Source organism: Caloenas nicobarica, chromosome 11 (assembly GCF_036013445.1).
Source record: "Caloenas nicobarica isolate bCalNic1 chromosome 11, bCalNic1.hap1, whole genome shotgun sequence".
NCBI classification, from domain to species: Eukaryota; Metazoa; Chordata; class Aves; order Columbiformes; family Columbidae; genus Caloenas; species Caloenas nicobarica.
The window spans coordinates 18,001,887-18,016,947 of NC_088255.1; the positions used below are offsets into that span (position 1 = coordinate 18,001,887).

The window sequence follows — 15,061 nt, forward strand, 5'->3', positions numbered from 1 at the left end:
GCTTTTCTCAGGGCAGGGTCTACCAGCCAGAAGGAAAAAGCGCAGAGAAAACCGGGGTCAGAGCCACGTCCATGGCTGCTGAGCCAGCGGTCAGCCTGGTTTTAGGAATGAGCACAGCCGCACGTGGTCAGATCCCACGAAATGCATCCCGGAGAGCTGGGAGGAGCCGGAACCCCAGCAATGCCAACAGCCCCCAGCTTCAGGGGTATTCCAAGGACCTTGCTGTCAATATACCAATGCTGAGTGTACACAAAAGCCATTTGCACGCAATGGGCAGAGAAATGGAAGATTTGAAACGCAAGCACGGAAGATTTCCGTATCATAGATTATTTCTGCAATACTTCCAGGCACCTTGAATCGCCACTGGAAAAATCACCGGCGTCAAAGCAGGATGGGCCAGGAAGATGTACAGCAAAGAATCCTGTGGAACTCTGTGATGGTTTTGACATAGCAGAAACGTGTAGTATTGTCACAAAGAGCATAAAGACAAATGCCATCAGTACCCTGTGCTGGTACAGAGACCCAGCTTACCAGCTGCTGCTGCATCCCATTAACATCTGTGCTGCCTCGATTCCCACAAGGAGCTGGACAATCAGAAAATAACATTTGAATGCAAATCTGGTCAAGAGTCCTCAGCGTGCAGGAAACTGCACCTGTGTTAAAATCCCTCTCTCATTCTGAGGCTGCACACAGCAGGGAGCAAGGATTCGGTACATTTTGTGTGGCAGAATCTTGAGAGACAGGAGCAGCTTTTTAAACATTTCCATGGTGCCTGGGTTTCAGTTTTTGAACAAACAAGCAGATGTGTCTTATCGGCCTTGCCAAAGCTGCTCTCCTCCCACCACTGTTTTTGGAAAGCAGCCTCTCATTCCTGATTCCCTTCTTCCATATTTTACTGATCTAAAAGCACCAAATGAAATCAAGCATATTAAATAGCCAGAAACTTACCAGGCAAAATACAGAGCTCTGCAAAAACTTCAGATTAGGGAGAAGAATCTAATTAGGGATAATTTAAATGGGAAAAGGATCTGAAATGCTTTTGAAAAAAAGAAGTATGGAAACGGGTTGTTTGGCAGAAGGGAGATAGTTTACAGTTACTAGTAACGAGTGAAGTATTAGAAAGCGTAGGGAATTTCTCGGTCTTTCAGGGCAGACGCTGCCTAAGGCCACAGACAGGTGACCCTGAGCTGGTGCCAGCACAGCCAAGGTAAGCGCTGGAGCGCCGAGCAAGAGGCCAGCACATGGACTAAGGGGCTTCTTGTTGCCCTCGTGGAAGAGCTGAGCTCTTAACCCCAGCAACCGAACTCAGGGCATCGCCACCCCTTGATTTATTTTCCAATAATTAAATGTTTTTTCACAAACTGCAGCACTCCAGCCTAATAGAACTAGAATGGGAGGGAGGACTCGGTGCGACGTGCAGCTCATCACCAGGCCTGGAGGATCACAGTCTTCCTCGGCCGATGTGGAGAAGAGGCTCCTGCCTTCCAGCTGTCTGTCTGTCCCTGTCAGAGATGTAAAAATATTGCAGCCTGACTCAGAAAGTCGCAGCTGCCACGAGCGGCTGCAGAGCCCGGCCAGCAGCAGCTGCTGCGCTGGCTTCCTCGCCTCTGACCTTGCCTTGGGACCTGCGGGTTTGTCCCTCTGGCTGACGGCCCCAGACAGCCATCTGCTGGGCAGCAGCATCAGAAACCAACTCAGAACAGCACTTCCAACCTGGAGGATTGTGCTTCGGTTCTTCCTGGGAGATCAGGAGCTCATCAGGATGCATATTTGGACAGAGTGACTGGGATAGGCAGAGTTAAGCATCAGTGTCTGGAATTTTAAGAAAGAAGATGCATGTGTATCCCTCACAAGAAGTGTCAGTGTTTCTCGAATGCATATATAAAAAGATTCAGCTTTATAACACCAATTAAAGTTGCTTCAAGGCATCAGAGGTCAGAAAGGTGGCCAGAGCAGTACAGGACAGCATTTGATAGTCAGGAAGCAGAGAGCTGTGAAAGCAGACCTGGTCCTCTTGAAACAAGGTTGGATTTAGCCTCAGTAAACCTAGAGCTGTATTCGCAACCATTTGAGAGATAAAGTCCTTTAATCACTTCTCTGAACCAGTATTAACTGAGTTCATGCTTTAGTATTTCATTCATCCACCACCACAGTGACTTCCAGAAGCAGGAGCAGCAGCAGGTGACCAAGCAGTGAGGAGCAGGGACAGTCCGTGGTGGGTCAGGCAGCGGCAAGAACACAAAGGCAGCTCCAAGCAGCTGAGATTTGCACACACCAGGGGCTACCTCACTGCTTCCATGCCCCCACCCTGTAAAACACAAAGGGTGGACTTTGGGGAAGGCAGGTTCCCTTCTGGTCCTTCCAAATAATTGGGAAGGAAAGTGGGATTCTAGGCTTCTGCAGCACCTTTGGGTGGGAGGTATCCAGGGCTGACCCTGCCTTGGAAAGCCAAGGTGAAGATTAGTTCCTAATGGCAGAGGCCAAGAGACGATGCCAGACCCAGGACAAACTCTCAGCCTCCTTTCCTGTGGGGCATCAGGACAGATGCTTTCCCTGAGCGCCCCTCTATCTGTGTCCAGGCCTCTCCCTGGAAAATGCAACGTGTTATTTAGTTTCTGACTTTATAGTTAAAAAACTGCAGCCACAACACAGCACCAAAGAGGACTGCCATGGCAAACATGTGAAGTGCAGAATATTTATTTCCACAGCTCACATTGGACAGCCAAAAATCCAAAAGCTAAAAGGCAAGGGGAAAAAGTTGCTAAAAGCTAAAAAGCTAAAAAGCAAAGACAGCACAGTGCAACTTATTTCCCAATCATATCTTGGAATTCTGAATTGGAAAAGTTTTGCAAAACTAACCATGCATGACCATGCAAAAAGTAAATGAACTGAAGCACACACTCTAGCCGAGCAGCAACTAGCTTTATTGAGTTACAATAATACTGCATCAAAACCAAAAAGAAATTAAAGTTGCATTTTGCTTCTTAGCATTAGTAATTTCTCAAAAGAAAATGTGATTATGTTTAATAATATTAAGAGAAAACCAAGGAACAGGAGCAAGAATGAAGTTAGATAAGACTGCAGAGCCAGTGTCCCCTTCAAGTAACCCCCTTGTGTCAGGGGGACTGAGTTCTTGGAAGTCCTGTCGAATTTTCTCAGGCCAGAGATTGAATCCCAGGACACAACATTTGATGAATCAAACATATCGTGGGTTGCTATGAACCACGCTGTACTTTTGAAATCACATTTGGGATATCTTCAGTGAGACAGAAAGGGATTTCAGAGAAAAGCTGCGGTTAATCGAACACATTTCCTGAACAGCTGCCTCAGTAAAGCTCAGTAGAAATGTTAAGCATAGTTCATTTCACCTCCTAGTTCCTCAGAAAAGATCAGTGTGCAACAGGTACCTGTAATACCTCCCAGCCCACTGTAACGTAGCTCTGGCCTCCCCTGCCCAGTTCGGTGTTTGCTGCATTGCATGCATGTAAGATTAAAACCACTGTCAACATAGAAATAGGCACAAGTGAAAAACTATAAGAGATGAGAACGCTATCCGAAATCGCGTGTCGATACCGGTGCGTGCAGCTGCTAACTCGTGCCCTGAGAGTGAAGTACACACTGCCAGACAATTATTTTAAGGAAGTGTTTCAGCATTAATAGCTATGTGTTTCTTCAGTAAATAAAGAATTACATTTTAAGAAGTGTCCCCTTCTTCCATGCGGAAGTACTTAAGGTAGTGTAACAGTGACAGCAGTGTGTTAGCAGCATGACTGCTGTGGAACGTTAGCTCAGAAGACAGGTTTATCACCACTAACTCTCCTCATTACCTCTGCTTCAGAGCTACAGCTTACATTTCTGAACAGCACATAGCACCACCTGAAGAATGTGAGGAAGGCAAAAAGGTATTAGGCAAGCAATCATTCCTGAAACTTCAAGTGATCATTCATTTATTCCTTTGAGGCAGACTTGCACTCTTTTCCTTCTCCTCTCTAATTTCCAAAGGCTTCCCAGTCTTCACAGACCTGGTGCAACCCAGTTAAGAAACTTCATAGCAACTTCGAAACCAAGAAAACATGCCTGGAAAAGAGAACAAATAAGGATTCTAAAAACCTATTCCAAACAAGGCTTTTGAAATGCAGCACTATAAACACCTGACATGGCTGATGTGGAAGGAGGAAGAGAACAAAAAAAGGTCTTAGACCAGAGGCAAAAATTCTACTATATCCTTCTACACAAAGATAGAATTTCTACTCTGTTAGGCTCATTATTTATTGAAGGGAAAGCCAGTCCAAACATATCCACACATTTCTGTCTTCTACTGGCAGACGTACAATCAGAAAATAAATACTATCGGAATAAGTCAAAGGGCTTTCATGCAAATCTTTATGGAAGGTTTACTTGGTGTTCCCTCCAGATTGAGGTACATTTTTAGAACCTGGACACCAGCAGCTACAAGTACCTGCAGTGACAAGAATCTCACTGAAATGGTACAACAGTAACCAGCTGGTCACGTCCTCCACAGACTGCTGTGAGTGGCCGGGTCCCCAAAACCCATCTGGAATCACAACTTACTTACCGCATTAGCGGGAAATGCCCTGATCATTACAGCTGTGAAGCCCTTATACAGAGATGCAACTCCTTCCTCTCTGATCAGTTCTCTCAGCACATCTCTAAAGCCATTTGGGTATTTTCCTGGAGGAGCTGAAAGGGATACAAAACACATGTGCTAAGATGCGTGGCAGTCACAAATGCTGAAGAATGTGGTGGATGTAACAGTCCAGGATTTTCAACAGGTTCATGTTGCTCTATCATCTGGGTGACACCAGAATCTGCGCACTGCTGAAGCTGTTGTGAAAACATCTGCTTGAAAAAATTCTCTATTTTAGTCAAACGCAACCAAACAAGAAGGACACCTTACTAAAGACTCAGCAAACAGAAGGTAGGTGCTCACCATCACCACAAAGAATTTATCTAATCAAGTCATTGAGGGGCAGGGAAGAAAGGAGAATAACTTTTGTCGGAGTTGGATGTCTGAGCTGTTACTTGTGCCACTGATCACAAGAGCTGCAATTAGGAGATAGGAAGGTCAGATATAAAAATTGATGAAGTTTATTGATAAGAAACATGAAAAGCACAGGCTGTTTTAAGGCTGATGTTACACAAATTTGGTGAGGTGCTTTTAGAAAGTTGTTTTATTCAAAGAACAAGTTCTTCCTTCTCCTGACACTTCTCTGGAGAGCGCTGCCTCCGCCAGCCCTCTGAACATGTACTCCACAAACCAATCCAGTTAAACAGAACCACCACTAAAGCACTTCATCTATACGGCAGCATTGGAGATTGGCTCAGTGGAACAAGGATGCAAAGCTGTAATGTATTTCACACTCTGTCCTTGGTACGATATCAAACCACCACAGCAGCTGTCATTCAGAGAAAAAGTTTCCTGCACTAGATTATCATGACCTGTGACTCAAGAAAAATGGTTACTGCCTGTCCTGTGGAGAGCTGAGTCCACAGACAGAGAATACAAGGAGCCTTAACAAAAATATTCATTGACTAGGACTCCCAGACAAGCCAAGGAAAAACCTGTCAAATTTTGCTGAAGCTCAAGGCTTGGGGACCTCCTCACAATAACTAGGCCACAGATACTCAAGAGCAGATCTGCTAGTGTTAAAGAAATGCTCTTAGCACGGTATGCCCAGTTTATATAAATTTCAGATAGCACAGGCTACAATTTATACAACTACGTCTGATGTGAAATAACAAAACCCCTCAATGAAATACATTTGTAATAAACCAGTCATGACCTGTCGTTCTATTACTATGACCTCTATGCTTAGGTTTCAAAACAAGTATCTCAAATCGGGATCATGATATTATAGCAGGGAGGCAGAGACAGAAGTGCTGCCTGATTTGCCAAAAATTTGTGAGGAAACTAACTAAAAAGCTAGGAACACACTTGGGTTTTTCACATACTTGTCTCAAGCTGTGCTCAAGACATGCTACCTCCCAGATGCATCTTCCATCACTGCCCAGCCCTTTCCCCGCAGCACAGCACTGACCGCGGCCGTGACGAGCTGGGATGCAACTCACCGGTCTGGAAACGGGATTTCAGCACATCTGGTGGAATGGCAACCGCCCAGTTGAAGATCCCAGCCAGGCCCCCAGCAAACAAGATCCTGGGCGCACTGAGTTCACTCACGCTGTGGCACGAGTTGGGTGGAAGAAAAAAGGAGAAAAAAAGAAAAAAAAAAAAAAAGTAAAACCTCATCTGTATCGACTAAGGCGACAAGCAAAGAGGCAGCCTCGCTGACAGCCAGAAGGCAGCACAACGCTGCGGACACAGAATGCAGCATCTGAGCGGGATTTCCAAGAATCGGAGCCTTGTGAGCAAAATGTACTAACTCCAGCCTAATGGTTCAAAGCTTTTCATTCAGCAGCACACACACAAATGCTCTGGGGAGAAAACAAACAAACAAACAAACACCTGCAAACCCCCCCAGCTCTTTGTGCACACCCAGGAGTGAAAGTGAAGACACCTACTTTAAGTACTCCTTACTTGGCTAATAAGATCCAATGCTATAACCTAAGAGAAACAGAGTACTATTTTAATTGTCAGTTAAGTCCAGACCAAAACAGGTCAACTCACCAGACCAGCGACCTTTTTTTAAAAAAATTGTTTTGATGATACCGCTCTAAATCTCTTCCTAACTGGGGAGATTAACCAGTAGTGTCTGAGAAATCTAGAAAATGATGACTGTGAGATTTCACTAACCTCTTTCCCTCAGGGGTCAGAATGTTCTTCAGCCATTCGTACGTCATGAAGTACATTCCGCTGGCTGGGACGTCTGGTGGGTAAACAACAAAGACCGTGAGTAGTGGGAAGAGGCACAACAGCCCCATGCCAGCTCAGCAACACCGCTAAGTACATCCAGATTCCTTTTCTGAACCTCCTCTACAAACAAAATCTTCTGCTGCTCTAGACAGGGAAGCCTGAACTTTCCCAGGAACAGCAGGTATGAAAGGCAGGAGCTGGGAAAATATCTGCTCTCGAGCGCTTCTGTCAGCAGCCCTTCAAATCAGGCTGCAACCTGCCTGCTGGCCGTTAAACTGATGATGAGACAGCTCTAAGCTTTCTTAATTGCTGCAAAACAAACCAGAGCAGTCCAGGAACTTCATGAGTTTTGCAAACTATTTGTTCTAATGATTCTATTTTGGTGCTGTTTTGGTTTGGTTTATTTTTGTAGTTGATGGGGTTTGTTTTTTTAAGCTACTCCTGCAGCCCATTCTTAGCTGGAGAACCAGCCTCTGGCCAGGGATGCTGCCAGAGTTACATTGCCAGAGTTACATTGCCAGCTGTTACGCTACTGTGAGAAGCAGAGTATAGAACAAATCCCTAAACTGAGGTATCAAAATACAGATATTCCAGCTTACCCTTGGAAAACATTGCCCCAGTGCAGGGAACAATCTAATGCTTTTCAAAGGAGAAAGTACCAAAACATGTAAAGGATTCAGTGTCTGGAACAATCTCGTTGTTGTTGTTGTTGTGAGAGGGGTCATAACATCCCAGTCCAAAATAACCCACATTCAAGCGGGTAGAAAGCATAACTGATGCAATCACAGAGTTTAAAACAGTCAGTATTATATGGTAGCATTCACAGTCACAATCCTTCTTCCAAGAAAAAAAAAAAAGCACCCACTTCTGTATTTCTCTTTTCTCTTTGTTCTCTCTGCTCCTCTCCTGAAGTTTCTCACTCCTCCTGGCTTCTCAGATCTTAATTACTTCCTACATCCCTCTGATCCTCGTCATCTAATCTCTTCCTTGCTCACTGAGAATCTCACATTTATATCTCAGTCCCTTTGAGGCATTGCAGTAGCTCTGCAGACTGCAAAAAAATAAAAAAGGGCGGTGCGGCATCTCCAAGTGGCTAAAGGGACAGCGAGATCTATGATACTATATCAGGCTTCTTATCTTAAAGCACCCCATGCAGCAGAAGCATCAGAACATCACCAGTTACCTCTCATGAGGGTGAGCACTGTCCCCTTGTACACGCCACGAATCCCAGACTCGCGGTACAGCTGTTTGGCACAGTCCAAAGAGCCACTGTATTTAGTTTCACCCGTAGCTGCCTGGATCTGAAGGAATAAAGTGATAGTTTCTGACTAGTGAAGGGCTCTGGCTGGTGAACAATCATTCAGCTGATAGTTACAAAGCCACACGTGCATTTCCACAGGGGAAAGAGCATGTTCTCATTCCGCAAGCACTCCTGCCCATGAAACCTCAGCGTTACTTCCTCAAGCAGTGCTCTCGCGTTCAAGCTGAAGATATATTTACTGTTCCACGCAGTGGTTAGATTCTCCCTTATTTTTCCCCAGTGTAAGTTTGAAACAACTGAACTCAGTTTAGTAATTCTACACTGCACTGACAAAAAGTAGCCTTCAAATATTTTAATGAAATTCAAACAATTTGTATGTGTATAAAAGCTTTCACAGTAACATCACATCTGTCAGAACTAATGTGACCACCCATCACCACACTAACAGTTCAGCACAGTCTGAACTAAGCAAAGCTTCCCATCTCTGCTAAAGATGGTGTTTCCATTTGTTCAGGTTTACATTTTCCAACAATACTTTCAAAACCTTGCAGGAGGTGTAGAACTAAGTCCCCCAAACGTTAGAAAACTATTTCATGTCTTTTGAAATGCATACTTTAGTTATGTATTGGGAACCTGTCAAGGTAACAGAAAATCTTCACACTAGAAAGAGTCCGATTATCTAGAGTTTTGCATTTTTTAGAAACAGTTTCATTCTGAAAAAAATGGACTTTTCCATACTTTGATGTGGACTGAGGCATCCACTGATGCCTCATATAATGCCACAAGGTATAAGGCTTGTGCTCTGTAAAACGAATAAGGCAATCACTGCTCTATGTTCTTATACTGTCACGGTGAGTTTGTATAATGCTTCTTTGTGACACAGTTGCATTAAATGACAGTTATCTCAGTCCTGTTAAAAAACAGAACAGAGTAAATACACTAACCAAAGTTCCTGGTGTGGAGAGACGAGACCTCTAAAATTAAATTCCCATTGCCACCATGCAATGCCTTACCTGTAAAAGGCACTTGATTCTCTCTCCTGGAGCCATGATTACTGTTGTGAACACTCCCGACAACATGCCAGCAGCAAACAGCTGAGGATATCTGCCCCAAGGAAACAGAAGAGACCCTGACACAACACAACACATGGGAAACAAAGGCAAGAAAGACCCTGGTATCACCAGACCATGCTGCTCTGCACAAGGCCGGCAGTGGAACTAGAAATGCATCCACTGCTTTTGATCGGTGCAGAGGGGCCTCATCAACGCATAGTTAGAGCTAAACATTTAAGATCTCTGGGATTCAAAGCCCTGGTTCCCACAGCAACCATAACTCAGCATTGCATTTGCTAATAATCCTTGTGCTTGCATGTTTTGCTACACCATTTCCCACTGATTTTTACACTCAACAGTCTCTTCCTCCTCCAGTCTCCCAGAGTCTTCTCAGTGACCCCAATTTCCATGTATATTCCTGCTTGCGCAGCCAGGAGCCTCCTTTCTGTCACCTGTCAGTCCCTCACTTCTTCAGCCTCTGCCATCGTCGAGTCTGTCCAACCAACCTGCCATCATCCCACACATTACACACCTGCTCTCATGTGGCAAAGTCTCCATGGCAGAAATAGACTGAGTTTCTTCATCACAAGCTTATTTTTACATCCAACATCCTGCTACTTTCTCTAGTAAGACATCTCAATTTAATTAAATTCCACACCTCCCACTTCTCTCCACTTGCCCAAGAGATGGTATTCTATTCAGGTTTTCCAATTCTTACACCTTTCTTTACTCGTAAATTCCCATTAAATCTTCCAGACCATTCAGATCTCCCTCACCACTCCACATGCACCTCCTGCTCAAACTAAGCTTTGAGTTTTCTAACTCAAGTTTCTCCTATCTCCTTCCTTCCAAAATTTCTCTTAAAAATCAACATGGGGAACCACTGCTATCCTGCCTGCCTCTACACCCACAACCATGGTGCTCAGGGTCTGACCCTTCTTTTTGGGTATCATGTCCCAGGTACACTGTAAAGTCTGCACCTGTGGTACAGCACAGTTGGGCATGATGACAGTTCCACCATCTATTTGTTGACCTTTGTTCTTTCTCTCCTGCTGCTCTGCTTGGGCATAAAGACCCAAAAAAAAAAAAAAAATCAGCTGCCCTGCTCCTTAAAACTTCTCTTCAGTACAATGTGTATAAAACACAAGGCACTGAGGCGATAAGGCTGCTGTAAATAACCCCACAGCCCATTTTTTTCCCTTGTATTCTCCACTCCTTATTGTTCCCCTGGCCTTACCCTTCAGCCTCATCTGCACGAGGACACTACTGTGGCAGTGGCAAATCAGCACCTCGGCACGGCCCGCGCAGAGGGAGCTCACTCCGTGCCACGGCTCCGGGAGAAGCCGCAGCTCCCCACCCCACCACGCTTGGCTCAACACAACAGCCTCCTGCTTCCCGACACAGATCCTACGTACTCCGCAAATAACAGAGTAAAATGTTGCTAAGCTACGGTTCTGTTCCTGTAGAGCTATAAATCACAAGTCAGCAAAGAAGTTAAGGGAGTACTTTATGGGTTGGGGTCTTGCTTCGTGCATAAGTTAGTTTGTAGAAAGCGCCGCAAAGTTTTCTTAGCTCCCTGTCTCTTTTGCAGAAGGTTAGACGTGCTGGAGAAGACTGCTGCTCATAAACACCTCCTTTCAGAAACTAATAAACATTTCCATGCCTATTATTATATCCTAACATAAGGACACAGCAAGAGTCACAACCAACAGGGAAAAGAGAATCGGGACGTGAATGTTGTCAAGCCTGCTTGACCATGAATTTATTTCTCCCATAGTTTCTGTTAACAGTGAGACTGTTGGCAGGCGATCATTGTATAACTCGCACTGTACTCATGTAAAATGGAATCATTGCTTAATGGCTCTTTCTTGCGTAGAAAGGGAAGTGAACAGCACCTGCCCACATGCGGTCTGTTTTTAGCCTGTGCTATCAGTCCCACGCTTCCAGCAGCATGAAAACACACAAGTGTTTTATTTTTTAGATCTATATTTATAATCCAGGAGAAGAGACAAATTTACACCACGACTCAGTGTGCAACAATACAGCAGAAGCCTTGGGGTGCCTTTCCCAACTGATTAACTCAGAAACTCACGTCAAAATGTCATCAGGTTTTCTCTGTTGGAGTCTTTTTCCCAAGCCAAATCCGAAGAAGCACACGGCAAACATGGGTGTCACTCCCACAATAGGAGCTGCCATTCCTCTGTATAAGCCTCGGACTCCCTGCAAGAAAAGTTATCACAAGAATTACTTGATTTTGCACAGACTTTGCACGCATTTCAACTCATTGAGAAGCAAAAGGCTACAATACAGGATAGTATCAGACAGTCAAATTAATCAGAGGAATAACGGGGTCTGTCATTCATTTGCAATTATACATGTTTAGCTGAGGCTCAGGGCCCTCCTGGAAAATGCCAGCATCACTTACACCCTCCTGCTCCAATTCTGTTCATCCTGTACTTACATCTCAAGTATGAGAAAGCTAAAACCCACCTGAATAATAGTCCTAATAGATTATGTTAAAAGTCTTATCTCTCAGACATAGACAAAAACGCACGCGTGCTTTATCAATAAGTCATCAATTGCAGTAGTGTAAAACCCTGACATTGAGCCTGAGAATGCTGAATTGAATTCACCCTTCAGAAAAACGAAGAGCCAGGGACGCTAACCTAAACTACTTCACTCGCCACAAAAACTCAGTTTGGAACAAGTTCGAGAGCACATTCTTTTTAGTTTCCTTCCCTAAGTCAAAACTTTTCACTATACAACTTTATGTTCTTGATGTTTCTTTCATCAGACAACACACATGAAAAAATTCCAGTGTAGACCCCAGCAGCACCATTTATTTCATTTATCTTGGCTTTGAATTGAACTTTTTAAAATTAAAATTCGAGTTATCTTTCTAGATAAAGGCTAGATGCACAAATTAACCATTTGCTGGTCTGTCCACCCCGATCAGTGTATCCCAGTACGTGTCTGCACGACTGACTCTAATGAAATTGTATCCGGCTGACAAAGATCAGACGCTCCTGCTCGATCTTCCCATGAGCAGTGGGAAACAATCGGCCTTGGCAGGGAGGTTTAATCGTTTTCCTTACAGAAACCAATGAGTATTGAGTAGGAGGAAAGAGGCAGCAGCTACTTTGGAACTTCACATCACGAGGCTGTTGTTGCGGTTCAGCTCTGACGTCTGCGCTTCAGCAGGGGTGTGAAAAACCGCGAGGGATTCGGAGCCAGCAAAGCATTTCAGCGCTTCGTGGGAGAGACCAGGGAAGGGAGATTTACCGCAGTTATGTAACGACCTGTTAATACCATCATGAAAAGTAGATTTCAGATACGATACAGATCCTTCATTTAACGGAGAGTTACCTAACGAGATCCAGCAGTTTGAAAATAGACTTCAGGCTCGTAAACAAACAGTCGGGCTTCAGGGTCGTTGTTTCCAAATGGTAAATGGCCGCTGGGAAAACTCATGAAGCAGAAAATGGGATTCTATGTCACTTAAAGTCTTTAAACCGAGGCTGCATGCCTTTCTAAATACAAAATAGACTGGAGTTCTATCACATGACATGGGTGATTCAGGGGTGAGAACCACTGTCCACCTTCTGAAGACTGAACAAAACTACCGTAACTGACCCTCTGTTCTCAAAAAAAAAAAAAATACTCCTCTGCCTTCTCATAAATGGCATAACACATTATAGAAAGAAGTCAAAGTACTACTTGTATCAACAAAAGTCATTCCCTATTTTAGGATTTCCAGAGACAGCCCCAAATGCCAAAGCCAGCAAGATTCCACCGACCACAACAACAAAGCCAGCGAACAGCTGCCAACATCCACTCCGGTCTATAAAGTCACACACTAATATTGCGCTATTCTGAACCAAAACCATTTCTTAACAAAACAAAGAGACGGGCACCTGGAGCAGGTGGATTCTAACCATTCCCCAAGCTTTGTAACCTGCTTAAAAATTTTAATCAAGAGTTGCGAAGTCCCTGGGGGGCGACATTCCCACATGATTCCACTCCGGCGACATAGGGCAGTAACTGATATTTTTGGCCGGCGCCGCAGCGGAGGGGCGAACACCGTTACCTCTCCAACGAGAGTCTTTCGGAAGCAGTCGAAGGTCCCAGAATAGAGCGGAGGCTGCCCAGGCTGCGGCTTAGGCTGGGTTTGCAGTCTGACCTAGTAAGACAGGATAGGAAAACGTTATTTTATTAAATATAATAAAAATGTAATTTAAGCAGATTAATCTAATATTAAATAAATTAAGAATAGGTAATAAATAAAAATAAACAATAATATAAAGAATATAATATTAGAAATAATATACTTATATCCGCTATAATGTATATAATTATATATTGTATATAATAAGGTTATTAATAGTAATATAAATAATAAATATAATCATGATAATAAATAAAGAAACAATTAAATATAATACACCCTAAAGTTTGATTCAGAGGACACCTCTATATGACTATCGCAGAGTTAAGTTTTGTGAGCAGACTTTACGATATTGGTAGAGAGATTAACATCATTGTAGCCCTTGGCAGTCGAGATAGAATTTTAATGCATTTAATAGTTAATGTATTTCACTAACTAATTGTTGGGATGACGTCAGGATGATTACCCCCCCCCGACACCTGCGAGGCGGCCCCGTGTCACCGCTCAGCCCCTTGGCGCCCTCATTCCGGACCCGGATTTGCTCCACCCGCCCCGGTCACCCCCGGGACACCGGCCCTACTTGTTGTTGTAGTTGTTTCCCCTGATTTTTACGGTGAACCGCCCGCTGACGGGACATGACACCGCCCCGCCGGCAGGGGGCGCCCCACCGCCCAGACGTTAAGCCCCGCCCCGCGCGGTGCACGCCGGGAGTTGGTGTCTTCCTCCGGCTCCCCGCGCGGTGCACGCCGGGACGTGTAGTCCTCCCCGGCCGCCCCGCACCGGCCGCCTCCCCGCCCCCGCCGCTCCCCGGTGCGCGCCGCCGTCTCACCTTGATGGTGTCCAGCGGGTGCCCCACGAACACCAGGCAGACACCCCCGAAACCGCCAGCGAAGAAGTTCTTCACGGGGCTGATGGGCTGCGGCTGCTCCGCCATGGCGGCAGCGGCAGGTGGCGGGGGAAGAACGGGACCGGGGCGCCGCGTCCCCGCCGAGCCAGCGCCGCCCCCTCCGCCCCGCGACCTTTACCCCAGTGCGGGCCGCGGGGCACGCCGGGATACTGGGGGAGGTGAGCGCGGGGCAGGCCGGGAGCGCGGCGGCCGCTGCCCGCGGGGGCGGCGGGTCCTTCCCCGGCCGCGGTGCCGGTCGCCGGCGGCGGGCGCTGCCATCGCACGGTGCCATCGGCCGAGGCCGCTGGGCCGCCAGCGCCTCCTGAGGGTGCTGAGCCGCCACCTTGGGGCGGCCCCGCGCCGCCCGCTACACCCCCCTGCCCCGGCAGTGGTTCCGTTGTTCCCCCCCCCGGCCCAGCGCAGTGGGCCGGCCCGGCAGCCGCTCCGGCTCCGGCCCCGCCCGGCGGAAGTGACGCCAGGCGGAGGCCGGTGCTTCCGGCGCGCAGGCAGTGGCGGCCCGGCAGGAGGAGCCCGGGGCGCCGCTCCCTGTGTCCCCCGCCCGCGCTCCACGGCGCCCGGTGAGTGCGGGGGGCTGGGCCGCGCCGCGGGGCGGGAGGCCGCGGGGGCTCCCGGTGGGGCGGCCTGTGCCGCGCCGTCCCGCGGTGGCAGGAGCTGGGGGCGACCGGTGAGCGCCGCTGCCGGCCGGGCCCGTGTTCCTGGCGGGGGGCCCGGGCGGGGCGAGCCCGGCGGGAGGGACGCGGGGCCGCTTCTGTGTAACTTCACCTCAGTTTCGCGCCGAGCTCCGGAGGTCGCGCTGCCTGGGGGAGAAGCCGCAGCCTGGGAGCTCTGGGGCCGGCACTGGACA

General features: G+C 46.8%; 2 protein-coding genes across 3 annotated transcripts in view; one reads left to right on the forward strand and one right to left on the reverse strand.

Annotated features, from left to right (window-relative positions):
- Nucleotides 1–3,903: 3,903 nt before the first annotated feature.
- On the reverse strand, nucleotides 3,904–14,357 carry SLC25A20 (solute carrier family 25 member 20). The gene is made up of 9 exons (XM_065642781.1): nucleotides 14,140–14,357; nucleotides 13,233–13,325; nucleotides 11,238–11,365; nucleotides 9,107–9,197; nucleotides 8,016–8,133; nucleotides 6,773–6,845; nucleotides 6,091–6,200; nucleotides 4,577–4,701; nucleotides 3,904–4,077 (listed from the first exon to the last, which is right to left on the reverse strand). Exons 1-9 carry the CDS (start codon nucleotides 14,242–14,244, stop codon nucleotides 4,015–4,017), a joined length of 906 nt encoding a protein of 301 aa, XP_065498853.1. The 5' UTR covers nucleotides 14,245–14,357; the 3' UTR covers nucleotides 3,904–4,014.
- A 24-nt stretch (nucleotides 14,358–14,381) lies between these two features.
- ARIH2 (ariadne RBR E3 ubiquitin protein ligase 2) overlaps nucleotides 14,382–15,061 on the forward strand; it is a 32,649-nt gene continuing 31,969 nt past the window's right edge. The window contains exon 1 of one of the 2 annotated variants that reach the window (XM_065642775.1): nucleotides 14,382–14,774. The gene's annotated coding sequence lies outside the window, so the exon portion shown is untranslated. The remainder of the gene's footprint in view (nucleotides 14,775–15,061) is intronic. The other variant, XM_065642776.1, reaches the window with a different exon arrangement.

What these genes read in the sequence shown, in the direction of transcription:
- SLC25A20 (XM_065642781.1), bottom strand. Translation starts at nt 14,244, where the DNA reads ATGGCGGAGCAGCCGCAGCCCATCAGCCCCGTGAAGAACTTCTTCGCT. An exon ending in AAACCTGATGACATTTTGAC is followed by an intron (nt 9,198 to 11,237) that starts GTGAGTTTCTGA and finishes TCCTTGGGGCAG; the next exon opens with ATATCCTCAGCTGTTTGCTG. An exon ending in AGTGCTCACCCTCATGAGAG is followed by an intron (nt 6,846 to 8,015) that starts GTAACTGGTGAT and finishes TTTACCCACCAG; the next exon opens with ACGTCCCAGCCAGCGGAATG.